Here is a 13,676-nt window from a genome sequence, read left to right on the forward strand (position 1 = left end):
AGGCCTTGAAGAGTGTGACTTGGAATTCATACGTACATGCCTATTGGCCTCTGCCTCCTCTCTGACAGAAAAATACAGACACCTGTTGCCTAGCAAACATCAGCTGTCTCGTGAATGAGAAAAATGGTGAATTGCTAGCATTGCTATAAACAATTCTTCGAAAAAGGATTTAGCTGAGGGTATGGGCTCACACCTGGAATCCCATCCCTCAGGGGGCAGAAGCAGGAACTTTAAAGTGAGTTTGAGGAAAGCTGGGCTTACATAGTGAGTTACAGCCTGGGCTGCAGAAGAGTTTCCTCAGCAGAGTGGGACTGGTCTGGATATTTTTTCAAGCCATTAGTTCAAAAGTAATCTTTTAATTTTTTTGAATTTAAGAGGTCTATAATACTCCATTCTTTTTTATGTTAGAACTACATAAGAATAAATTTATTCTTATGAAAGGAACTGGGACTGTTTTCCCTTCAGTATGACTTAGCCTCATTCTAATCTGCATTATTAATGTCCATCTTTCATCGGGGATGGGGAGCAATACCTTATTCAGCAGTGTTCCTTGCAGTCATAGAAAAAAATTCTAAAAGCAAATAAAGAGTGCCTTTGATTCATTCTTTGCTGTAACTGTATTCAGTTACACTACCGTAAAGAAAGTAGCTCCTGGGCTACACTGACCGATAACGTAAAACAGATGAAATGCTAGAACACAGTGTGTTATGGATAAGGTAGCAATGGTAAATCGGGAAGGGATAACACGACTTCAGGAAAAATGGTTGAAGTACTCAGAAACAAATAATTCACCAAAGAGAAGAACGTGCATGACATCATTTACTTACAGACAGCAGAGACTTCTTATATGTCACATGCTATAACTAGTAACAAAAAACTCACTGGGCACTATCTGTATAAAATTTAGTCTGAGTGTAGGCTCTATGCCTTATAACACTCTGCCACGCCCCTTTCTCCACATCAGAACCTAAATATTCCCATGGCCTTCTCCTTGGACCATACTTTAATTATACACCTCAGCATCGTGGTGGATACCGAGTCTCCAGGCCTACTGTATAATATCAGCCACCTCTCAGTATCTTTAACTATTCCTTTTATAAAAATATACCAGGCCATTAGTTTAAAATAAAGTCCCAAACCTTATCTCAAATCGGAATCTCCAAGAAAAGACTATACCCATGTATTGCGCATGTGCACCGAGCCTTGCTGCCTGTTCCAGTGAGGTAGAAGAACATTATATAAGAAGCTCTTCTCAGAGTCTGTGATCAGAAATGTCAGACTAACTCCGGCTTTGGGGTATTTATCCCCACAAGTGTCAAAGCTCTCAGCGACTCATCGTGGTTGACTGCAGGACATAGTCAACACAACATACTGAGGAAGCTGTGGCACCAAGGAAGCATATATTAACTCAGGACAGATGGATACACGCTCTTATACTTCTTAGTAATATCAGAATAAACACGACATTGCTTCCTCTCAGTAAGTACAACTTGACCTTACCGAAAGGACCCATGTTGTAACAGCAGGAACACAACAAATTTTTACAAGGCTTTGGAAAAATTGGAGAAAGATGTCTGTTTGGCTCTGGGAGAAATGGTTAAGCACAGGAACAAAGGGATCTACACCAGGAACAAATTCCGGACATCTGGGCTGTTCTGAGGAGCCTGTGGACACTTAAGATGAAAAACCTATTAGGACCCAAAGAGAGAGTAGGAAAGGTCACCACCCCAGAAAGATCACTGCTAATATGTTTTAAGGACACCGAGTGTATTTTGGTTTTGACAGAAAATTATCCTACGATAAACTCAAAAACTAAACACCAATCCATTTGGGAACGAGGCCAGCATTCATAGGTCATTGCGCCAAGTCTGTAAACTTTATTAAAATTTTATAGTATTTTCCTGATTAAGCTGCAAAAATAAAGCATGTAAATTATTTATGGGGAAAAGGAAATCACCCCCAAAACAGTGGAGACAAACACAATTACAATTATTCTGTTCCTGAGTAATTATCAAGATAAGACATCTTATGTGCTTATATATGCAAGGGTTTTATTATAAACACTGTAATATTTTTATGCTTTGCTGCATCAACATTTCAATGGCTATATCTTGGATATTTTCCCATGTGACACGTCAATCAGGTTCATTCTTAAGTGGTGAAAAATATTACATTATATAAATTTAACAGTCACTTATTGATGGACATTGATGGTGGGAGTTTCCTTTTTTTTATAGCTAGTAAGAGTGCAACAAATAATTTTATTCCTTCTTTTCCCATCTGTGAGCATTTCTGTTGTGTAAACTCAACAAAATTTGATTTGCTAGATTTTAAACTGTTACTGTCCCTTCCTATTTTAGATGTGGATAGTTCTCCTGGAAGCAAGACCATTACACCACTCCACAAGTTTTTTTGTTGCCAAATATCTCTTCTAGGACAAACAATTCTGCAAGCACAACATCTATGAAGACATATCTATCTTCACAGTACAGAATGGACCCTTCTTCGTACAATTTTAAAAGTTGAATAAAGTGGAGAGGGACAGAGAGGGACACAATATTTTCCTTAGACCTACAGACAAACACACATTAATTTTTAATTTAAAAATTAAAAATTGTTAAAGAAAATACACACAAAATCAAGCAACAGCTCCGTTGGTAAAGTGTTTGCTGTCCAGCATGTGGACCTGAGTTCAAATCCCCTGGCGCCAGGTAAAAAGCCAAGTGCAGGGCTATACATCTGAAACTCGAGTGCTGGGTATACTCATGTCGATCCCAGCATTTACTACCAAGCCAGTGCTGCCAAATCAGTAATCCCAAGTTCAGAAAGAGACTAGTTCCAAACATACTGTGGAGACTGACAGGACGACACCTAAGGTTAAAGCCTGGCTGCTACATACACTCACACATATGCACTCATCAGCATAGGCATATGCACCAACACGTACAACATGCATCCAAACATGCAGAAAGGGAGGGAAGGAGGGAGGGAGCAGGGCAGGGAGGGAGGAAGGAAATGACAGCTTTTCCTGACTGGAAAAAGTAACTGTTCCATGCATGCTGGTTTTGGCACAACCATCTGGAAAAAATATCATCAAATTTACAATCATCTAGATCTCAGAAATTGATAGAAAATGGCTTTTTTTGGACACGTATGTGGGAGCTTATGTGTTACCAGAACATTCATGGCTCAGTGTCCAATTCATCCCTCAAACTGAACCAAACTCTGGATTCCCCTGGCAAACATAGTATCTCAGTATTGCCTATGTTTATATTTGGAAATTTATTCTACAGCATCTTCCATTTTCAGAGACAAGTGTTTAAAATGTTTCTGGTACCCAGAGTCTGGGGATCTGGCTGTGAGCTGAAGCTAGCTTAGTTTTAGAAGCCGTTAAGGTTTTGGGGGCTCAGCAAGATGGTTCTGTGGGTAAGGGGCTTCCCAGGCAAGCAACAACCTGCATGTGAAACCTCTTACTTACACAAAGAGAGAAGGTTAAAATACATTCCACAAAGTTGTCCTCTAGCTTCCTTATGTGCACCATGGCATATGTGTGCACACACACAAACACACACAAGTATGGCTGTACTCATCCATACACATATTCTCCTCAACTGTATGGAAATTGTGACTTTAAATATTCTCTTACTATTGGCATACAAAAACGTTTACACACACCACCTTCTCACGCAAGACAAAGGGCAAATACATTGGTGTGTGTGCATAGCAAAATAATCTTATGGTAGAGAAAAGACGGTCAGTATACGGGGTTAATACCACACTTTGAAAAAATGCTGGTTTTTGAGGTGTGATCCTCAGACAGAGAAACATCAGCAATACTTAGAAATGTGTTACTCACGCATGCTTTGCCTACCCAGTTAGACCCACTACCTCAGACTCTGACCAGTAGCTCACAGAGTCCCTCCCCACCCCCTGCACACCACATGACTGCTATCTGAGTATCTGAGCCCAAGCTTGACATCATTGATCATAAAGCCTTCTTTGTCTTTCCCATGGGACAATAATGTCCTCCAGTGGCCAAAAACATGTACACCATTTTAAGGAAATATAATGGAACATCGTATTTTAAATGGTGCACAAATCAATAAACAATATTCATTATGTTTTTAAATGGGTATGGACTCTTTGTCTTAAAATTAATGTATACACAAGAATATTTTTTATTTTTAATTAAATTCAAGGCTGATCATCACTTATCTGACAAGAACATTTTGTTGCTTTTTAAAAAAAGATTGTTTGTATTTCTCGTTGGCTATCTTGAACTCCTGGTTCATGTGACCATCCTGCCTCAGTTTCCCTTGTAACTGGGATTACAGACATGCACTACAGCTCCTGGTTCCGGACACTAGCGCTGCCTTGGGTCAGTGTGTATGGAGAGGTGCACCCTTAGGCAGAGGCAGCATGTTTTATCTCCCTGAGGAAGTTAAATGGCAGGGGTTCCCATGTGGGATCATCGCCCCATTCTTCATTTCCCATAATTTTGGGAAAACATCCTAGTGATTCGCCCTGCTGTGGAGTCTCACGTATAGCCGCGGTAAACCCCACAGGTTCCCTTCATTTCTTTTCATGTTTTGCCGGAGCTGTGCAGAATTAACTATAGAAAGTATGGCACTGTGGGGTGGGCTTTGAGGTCTCTTTTCCTCAAGCTTCACTCAGTGTGACAGTCAGTCGACTTCCTGTGGCTTCTGAGTTAAGATGTGGGCCTCTCAGCTCCAGCCCCACATCTGCCTGCAGGCCTCCATGCTCCGGGTCATGACTATAATGGGCTGAACTTCTGAAACTGTAAGCAAGCCCCTCCCCCCAATTAAATGTTTCTTTGTAAGAGTTGCTGTGGTCATGGTGTTTCTTCACAGCAATAGAAACCCTAACTAAGACATGCACTTGAGAACAGCGCATGCATCAGGGTACAGGGACACTTTGAGGAGCACCTGTCCCAAATGTTACTAAGCAGAACATTCAGACATGCAAACTACTACACTTTTCAGGGCCAGCAAGTTATAACAGCAAGCTACAAAGAGACACGAAAGGCTGCAAAGAGTGCCGCTTCCATAGCATGCCACTTGGGCACAGCATAATATTGAGCTAAAGATATCAAAACAGCTGATACCTTTATCTAGTTTTATCTAATATCCAATTTTTCCTCTTCTTCTAAAAAAAATAGAAACATGTTCTTCTTGTGTGGACAGAAAGTGCATACTTTTCCAACAGAAGCAGAGAATGGTGTACAAACAGGTCTTGTTCAAATAATGTCATTTTTCTTTGTCTTCCTTGCATAGTTTCTCTTCTGTGACCCTTTTCCTTCTGTCTTCACCAGAGCCATTCAGATGTTTAAAAGAAACCTCCAAGTTTTCTTTTATCCTGATGCATAATGATCAAGATAGGTCAGCATAAGAACTATGGAGAAAAAAGACACAATTGATGACATCACAGGCACTAAAAGATCAATATGCTTGCCATAAACCTAATACCACTTCTCCAAAATAATCACTCTGCAAGTCACAGAAGTTAAGTAGCACAAATCAGCTCCGTCTCAGGCCTAGAGACCAGATCCACCCCTGCCACCCCCCCACACACACCCATATTCTTTCTCAAACCCATCCGCTTATGGTGATCTTCATAGGTTTCTCAGAGAATGGATTAGAGCTCTCTCTACAGAAAGAGTAAATTTTGGTAGGTGGAAAAAAATATCTTGGGGCCTAGGAGAAAAAGGCAACCTACCAAAAAAGGAATCCCTACTTCTACATGGATTAAAGACATTCTTAGGGGATATTGGGGTTATAGTCAGACAAGACATGGAGGTGGTCTTAGGTTCCATGCCCAGACATGTGTAGCTAACAGTAGGGAAATAGTAGAAATATTTGTGTTAGAGAACATAGAGTGTTTCAAGACAGACAGAATTAAAAAGGAACTCCCTGCCCAGAGTTTATGGAGGAATATAACTAATGCTTGGTGCTAATCAATTTACCATTAGAAACTCGACAAGGGGCTAAGTCAATGTGCTCCAGTGTGTAGCTTTCCGCTGGTCTTAGCTCATCAGGTCATCTATCCCCATAACTGTGATCCTCAGACAGACTTTCCCCCCTTGGATTCAAGTTTGCAATCTCAAGACTACACACTTTATTTAGCACCAAGGTTTTATAGCCCGAGGTTTTCTGTGCGGAGTGATTTGGAAACTAGATCAGTAGGTATTACAACTGCCCATCCCCAGAGCCATTACCTGGACTGTTAGAAATAACCCCACGACGATAATACGTGCCTCACTGAGTGTAATATACTTTAAAGAAAAGCCAGTGGAAACCCTTGCTTCATTTTAAAGCCGGCGGTCAGCTTACTGGTTCTCATAAAAGATACACTGGTAAAGAAGAGAAGCCCTCACGAGGCCAGGAGGGTAGGGGACCGTGAAGTGGCCTCCTTACAGGCCTGTCAGAACAACAGAACATCGTGGTGCCAGCTCATGATGGAGGAGGCCCAGTCACTTTGGGAGTGCCAGGAAGTAAGCTGAAAGGTGGAGAGGACCAGGGTCCCAACATCCTCAAGGGCACTCAAGAATCAAAGGTTCCACCACTTCCAGCAGCACCACAGACAGGGGAATTAAGCATCCAGCATGCCTGTCTTTGAGGGACAGTTTATATCCAAATCACAGCAAACCCTTAAGAAATACAAATCTGAAAGAGACAATCGCACATTTCAAATAACACTTTAGGGTGGGAGTCTGGCGGCCCAGTTTAATAAGCACTCAGATAACAAAATTCCAGCAGTGCTTGCCAAGATTTAGAACAGGCCCAAGCCAGGCTTCACAGTTTTGCCAAATTGTGATTTTTCTGCGCCACCTTGTGGCCATGACGCTATTACTACACGGGGCCGGTAAATCATTTTCCCTGGTCAAGCACGCCACTGAGCCGCATTGCGCAAATCCGCTTTTAAACGCTGAGAAAATGGAGTCTGCCTTTGTTTGCAGGGATGGAAAGCAGCGTTGCCCTTCTTCCTATTTCCTGCTTCATCAACTTCGTTCTTTAATCTCATACCTCTAGCTCCACCCACCCCCTCCTCCTGGCGCAGTCTCAAGCTGAACCTCCGTTGTGCGGCCCCCACCATCCAGCCGCACACGGTGCCCAGCGGATTCCAACCTCAGTGGCCCTCGCGGTCCTCCCTCTGGGTTCCCTCCGAGCCTGGCCCGGGGCCCCGCCCTCGCAGCCCTGTGGTCAGGCTCCACCCCCTCGCGCCGGCAGCCAATGGAGATCTGGCCACGCCCTTTGCACTGCCCACCCTGTCCCTTAAGGTTTGAGGGCCGGGGCAGAGGGTCCGAGCCCCTGACCCCGGCGGCTGGCATCGCCCGGCACGCTCCGGGCAGCTGGTGACCATGGACGCCCAGAGGCTCAAGGTGAGCGGGTAGCGCGGGGCGTGGGCTGGGCGAGTGGACACTGCGAGGTGGTTGGTACCTGGCCAGGGTGGCATGGGCAGCGTCCGCGGACGGTGAGGGCCTGCGGCCTTGGCCAAGATGTCGCCCCCACCCCTACCCCCCTGAGGATGATCCCGAGGCCCGGGCACAGCCGCTGCCTCGCCGTTAACGGCCAGCACCCAGCCTGTTGCTTGTGTTGGCTTTGGACCTCTACTGGGGGAGCTTGCTTCGTCCCCAGGTGTGATTTTTAGGGACTTAGCCATCCTAAAGTCCCACTCTGCATTCGCCTGTAAAGGACCATGACAAGATGTGCAAGCAGTTAAAGACAGACTTTAAAAAGAGGGGAGTATTTAGCATACGAAAATGTTCTTCCGATTGATCCATTGAGCAAATTTTTCAGAAACGATGCAACAAAGACGAGGTGTGGCAGTGCAAGAACTTTCCTTTTCAGAGGACGGTTTTTCTCTGTTCTCAGACTTGTTCAGTATTTGTGGGGCGCTTCTTCCTGGATATCTTCTGGAAGTTCCTGCTAGCGGAACAGACTCCTGGACATTAAACTGACCCATCTGCAATCTAATGCTGGAAAAGAATCCCAAGTGCATTTACCAAGCATTTGTCGCCCGCCTTCAGTGTGGCTCACAGGCACTATTTCTCAGTATCTTAAGATACTGCTGTAAACAGTCTTGCAGCTTACACTGGGGTCTTGCAGCTTACACTGGGTTTATGAGGGCTGAACCCAGGAGCTGGTAAAGGCATGAATGCCACGTGAGCTACTGATCCTGCACAGAGGAAAACCAGCTCTGAAGGTTAGGGAAGACTGACATGGTCAGCTTTTTTATTTTTCATAAATTTCTGCCTTGCCTTTCAAGTTTTTCCTCCAACTTTTACATTTTTCATCACCTCCAATCTATCCGTCAGGTTGCCCAAATGAGTTTCTGAAGAAAAAAAAAGCTACTTAAATGATAAAACCATTGTTCAATTTTTCATCATTCATCACAGGAACAAGTCATGTCCTTAAAAATGAGATTTTTTTTTTGGCCCTGCTTCCCTTCCCCCTCGATCTGTCCAATATTCTATCTAGAAGGGGTTCTTGAACAAACATCCTCTCCAGAATGCCAGGCGGTACCTATTTCAGGATCTCTGTCTATCCACACTGCAGTTGAGAACCAGCTGTGAATGTACTTGAATGATCATCCCCTTATGCCAATAAATCTTTATGAGCTCCGAATTTGTCTATGAAATGTTTCTCTTGGCCCCTTCTCTCCAGCCAGTTTTAGTTCATGGCCCGGACCAAGCCAAGTGGGAAGCCAAATGTCTCCAAGCCCACTGTTGTAGATTAAGGGCTGGCTTTTGGCCCCACGCATCACTGCACCCATCCCAGGTACTGTACTCTTAGCTCCTTATGGCTAAGGGCTGTTCCTCTGCCTTATAAACTCCGGGCCTTTCTCAAGAATCATCCAGGCACATCATGGTGCTCTATGTGTGAGGGGAAGGAGCAATGAGCTTATAATTGGAGAATCAGTTCTACAATGCTCTGCAGGAGCGGATGCTCTGGTCCCTCCACTTATCAACTGGGTACGATATTCTGTGTTCCTAATTGTAATGTACTGGCCACTTTCCTACATTAATCACTGCAGTGTCTCTCAACTGGTGTTCCGATTGCAATTTCACCAGGAAGTTTAATTTTTTTTTCAAGACAGTGACCCCTCTTACTAACATTTCTCAGTACAGAATAATCACTCTCTTCTCAGTCTGTAGCGCTAGAGAGTAGCCAGTGACTAGGACTAGAAAGTAGACAGTCAGCAAATGCTTGCCACCCTGCTGAGCATGGAGAACCTATCGACTGGCAGCACTTAGGGCACAGGCAGGAAGAGAGCATGTTTCAGCCAGCCTGGGCTACATAATGAAATCCTGTCTCAAAAATCAAACTCCAGTTTGTTGGACTAAATGGTCTAACTTGAACCCCAAAAGTAGCCATAGATATGGGGAGTAATACGAAAGCCAGAGGAACATTCAGGCTTGAAGATGGCTTCACTTAGCAGTGCTGGATGAATGGGAAGGGGGCGTGGCCATTCACTTGATGATCTGGGTAGCAGGTGGTGGAGTCTAAACGCGCAGGTTGGCAGAGGGGTGTAAGCCTGACAGCAGAGTCTGGTGGATCCTACTCCTGTTTGTGCTGTCTGGTACTCTTACGTCATCTTCAGGTACTCCTCATCCCCACCTCGACACCGTTTGTAAATGAGCAAAAGTGTAACAGAGACCAAGACTCAAGGCCCTGTCTGCACCTTTCAATGCATGTCTTGTCTGACATCCCAGCACTGCCTTCAGCTCAGAATTGTAGTTGATGGGTGCTTTTAAATGTTCCGTAAAAGTCAAGGAGTATATACTGTGACAGAGAAAGCTCATTTGTGACCCCAGACAGTTCACAAGGAACTTGTGATAAAGCAAACTAGGGGATGGCATATGTGTCCTTCTCCCCAGAAGCAAGGCGGAGAGGGGGTGTGGAGTAGAATGCACAGGAGGGGAGCAGAGCAGAGGTGCTAGAGACTGCTGTGTGCCTGTGATCTAGCAAAGGCACAGATGTAGCTAGCCTCCAGAATCCGGACTGTGAGAGAACTGTCTGCACACACATCTGTCCTGTCCATTTCTTATTCATGCTAGACCTTCTGCATCAGACAGTAGCACAGGATTGCCCACACGCTGTTTGATGGAGTCAAGGAGTCTAGTAGTTGCAGCCATGTGAGAGTCTGATTTCCCTCTTTGAATAAGTCAGCAGCTAAACCTCAGGGAGAGCTCCAAGAACCCTTAGACAAATTCCAACTGGCCACTGCTGGTGTGATGGCTTTGACAACTTGGCACAGCTAGGGTCATCTGAGAATAAGAAACCTCAGTTGAGAAAACGTCTCTATCGGATTGCCTGTAGTCAAGTCTACAAGGGATTTTCTTGATTATTGATTGTTGTAGAAGGGCCCATCTCTCTGTGGGGGCTGGTGATTCTCTGTGCTATAAGAAAGCAGGCTGGGCAAGCCAGTAAGTCATGTTTCTTCAAAGCCCTCTCTGACTTCCCTGCACTGTAAAATATAAGGTGAAATACACTCTATTCTCCCTACGTCGCTTTTGGTCATTGTGTTTTATTAGGGTGGGAACTCAAGGAAGCACTCTGGAGACAGGAACTGAAGCAGAGATGATGGTGCTGTGGGAGTATGAATGTAATTGGCCCCCATAAGCTCAGGAAATGACACTACTGGGAGGTGTGGCTTTTTTGGAGTAGGTGTGGCCTTGTTGGAGGAAGCGTGTCACTGTGGGGGTAGGCTTTGAGGTCTCATATATGCTCAAGCCATGCCCAGTGTCCCAATTCACATCCTGTGGCCTGCTAAACAACATGTAACGCTCTTAGCTCCTTCTTCAGCACCACATCTAGCTGCATGCTGCCATGTCCCACCATGATGATAATGGACTGAACCTCTGAACTGTAAGCCACCCAAATCCTGTCTTAGTTAAGGTTCTATTGCTGTGAAGAGACACCATGACCATGACAATTCTTATAAAGGAGAACACTTAATTTGGTGGCTTACAGTTGAAAGGGTTAGAGTCCATATCTGTCCAAGACCAGGTAAATGACAGTAACTGAGAGCTTTTGTCCTGATCCATAAGCAGGAAGAAGAAAGACAGACAGACACAGAGAGACAGGAACAAATACAAGTAGGGACTACCATGGGCTTTTGAAATGTCTAAGCCTCCAGAGACACACCTCCTCCAACACAGCCAAATCAGTTCATTCTTCCCAAAGTTTCACTGAGCAACCATTCAGATATATAGTCCATGACCCCCTGTCCAGGGGCAGCAAGCCCAGAGTGAGCTGGGCCCTCCCACATTAGCCATTAACCAAGAAAATGCCCCTGGAGACTTGCCTACAGTCTGATGGAAGCATTTTGTCAACTGAGGTTCTCTCTTCCCAGATGACCCGAGTTTGTTTCAAACAGAACCAAATAAGAAACAGCAAAACACTGAGAACAGCTAAGTGGGCCAAGACTCTTCATTTTCTTGGTCTACTTTTTTCTGTTTTCTTTTTTGTTCTAAAATCTTTAAGAAAATGTAGCCAAAGGGGTAAAATATAAAAGTAATCCGACTCCAGTATTCTTTACAAAATTATTAAAGGGAAAAAGAAATCACATTGAAAAAGAAAACCCCTGAGTCGTCAGAAATCCCACGGTCATTCTATCTCGTCCTTCCTGTTATGTGTCCGTTTGTAGTGGTATTTTAGGAGTAGAGAAGAGATTGTAATGTTCTGGATTATCTAAGATTTTAGACTGATATCTGCTTCTGAATATTTTTCAGAATAACAGACTATTAACCTTTAGCCATTATTTCCTTTTAGGCACTCATTAATTACTATTGTCAAGAGAGATATTATCACCATGTGTTGCTTGTTGCCAGTGAAGGGATGAAGAAGTATGGCAGTGATCCAGTGTTCAGGTTTTATCATGCCTACGGGACCCTGATGGAAGGTATTGAACTAGTCACCAGATGTCTTCGCAGTCTCTGAATCCTGGCTCTGAACTAAAAATACTTTTTCCTCCCACACCCTAATCTTGATTTCCAGGTAAAACTCAAGAAGCCCTTCGGGAATTTGAAGCCATTAAAAATAAACAAGATGTATCACTGTGTTCGCTGATTGCACTAATGTATGTCCATAAGATGAGCCCCAATCCAGGTATAGTATTAAGCACAGTGTTTGCATGGATTGTCTATATCGATTCACTTTGACTTATGGCTTTATTGTGGAAGGAACATTGTTCTGTGTAGTAGTTGGAATATGTGGCTATATTATGGAAGGAATGTTATTCTTGGTAGTAGTTGGGACATATGGCTATATTATGAAAGTAACATTATAATTTTCCTGGTTAGTAGTTGGGACACTTGGTTATATTATGGAAGGAACATTGTTCTGCACAGTGGTTGGGACATGTGACTATATTATGGGAGGAACATTGTTCATAAGCTGGTCTTTAAAGTTTAATTGCATTGTGCTGGTGAGTAGTATAACCTATGACTAAGAGAGAAGAGAATCCAAGCCACAGGTAACTTAAAAATATATGTGTATATGTCCAGTAGCAATAGCACTGTAAATAGTTCAAATAATTAAATGAACTACTTGTCATGAGTTTTTAAATATTAGAAGCATTTTTTTCTATTTTAAGAAACCTATCACATACCTCTTCCATGCCAAGCACACATGCACAGATTACAAAAACAAAATAAAACATTGCGTAACAAGTAAACAGGCATGCACTTTCTATTAGGGGTGTGAAAAATTATGAAACAGTTATACTGGTATCTGTACATACGTGCTTCAGGATTGGGCTTCAGAGCCAGGTGGTTTGGGAGCTAGTCCTGACACTACCCCTGGTGTTTGTGTTACTTTAGAATGATTACAATGTTTTCTACGGTTCTTTAATGAAAGTATAATATAGTTGTCTATCTTGGGAATGACAGACACTACTCGGTTGTACTACATAACTAAGTGTGGCTTTGGCACATGAAGGTGGATAATCTGATCGTGTGGCTGTTGTATCAACTTTAGCACAGTGGCTGTGCCCTAATCTACTATTTCAGCCAGCAACTGTGGCTCCGCAGCTAGCTGCCTGCTTCTCTAGTAGTGGCCTGGCCACTCGGTCACAGCCTGGCAGGAATTTTGTCCTACAGGTACCGGCTCTGTCACTGCCTCTAAAGGTAGCTTTAACGGAGTGTCTATCATTCTATTTATAAATAAGACTCCAAATTCAAGGCTGGGGTGAAGACCTGTACGCTCAGAGACTAAGTAACAAAAAACTTACCTTCTCTCCTTCTTGGTGTCTTCAAAAGCCCATGCTCCCACTCTGCCCTGCTACTTCAAATCCATCCCTACTGCTTTCTGTGACTCTCCACCTCTCCCAGATGCCCTCCGATGCTCTATGATCTGTGTCAACTAATTGCTAACTCAGCCTCCTGATCCAAGGTTAATTTTATTTAATCAGCACAAATCAGGGTTCATAGTGTGATCAAATATTCCCCAAGATGTGGTAGAATTTTTTATTTAATTTTTATTTACTTAAATATTATTATTTGTATGTGTGTCTGTCTATCTGTGAGGCAAGGGGTATGGGAGGATCAGGCTTACGCATACCATGGCATGTTCAACTTTTCTTTCCTCCACCTTTTAAGGCAGGGTTTCTCATGTTTCTGCCACACTGGGAACTCCAGGTTATCTGACCCACAA

At 43.6% G+C, this 13,676-nt stretch overlaps 1 protein-coding gene across 3 annotated transcripts in view; it reads left to right on the top strand.

Annotated features, from left to right (window-relative positions):
* Positions 1-7,271: 7,271 nt before the first annotated feature.
* Ttc21b (tetratricopeptide repeat domain 21B) overlaps positions 7,272-13,676 on the top strand; it is a 60,061-nt gene continuing 53,656 nt past the window's right edge. For all 3 annotated transcript variants that reach the window (XM_075984997.1, XM_075984999.1, XM_075984998.1), the window contains exons 1-3: positions 7,272-7,399; positions 11,796-11,925; positions 12,021-12,131. In XM_075984997.1, the coding sequence (XP_075841112.1) occupies positions 7,379-7,399; positions 11,796-11,925; positions 12,021-12,131 (262 nt within the window). In that variant the 5' untranslated portion in view covers positions 7,272-7,378. The remainder of the gene's footprint in view (positions 7,400-11,795; positions 11,926-12,020; positions 12,132-13,676) is intronic.

This window comes from Microtus pennsylvanicus, chromosome 9, assembly GCF_037038515.1.
Source record: "Microtus pennsylvanicus isolate mMicPen1 chromosome 9, mMicPen1.hap1, whole genome shotgun sequence".
Classification (NCBI taxonomy): domain Eukaryota; kingdom Metazoa; phylum Chordata; class Mammalia; order Rodentia; family Cricetidae; genus Microtus; species Microtus pennsylvanicus.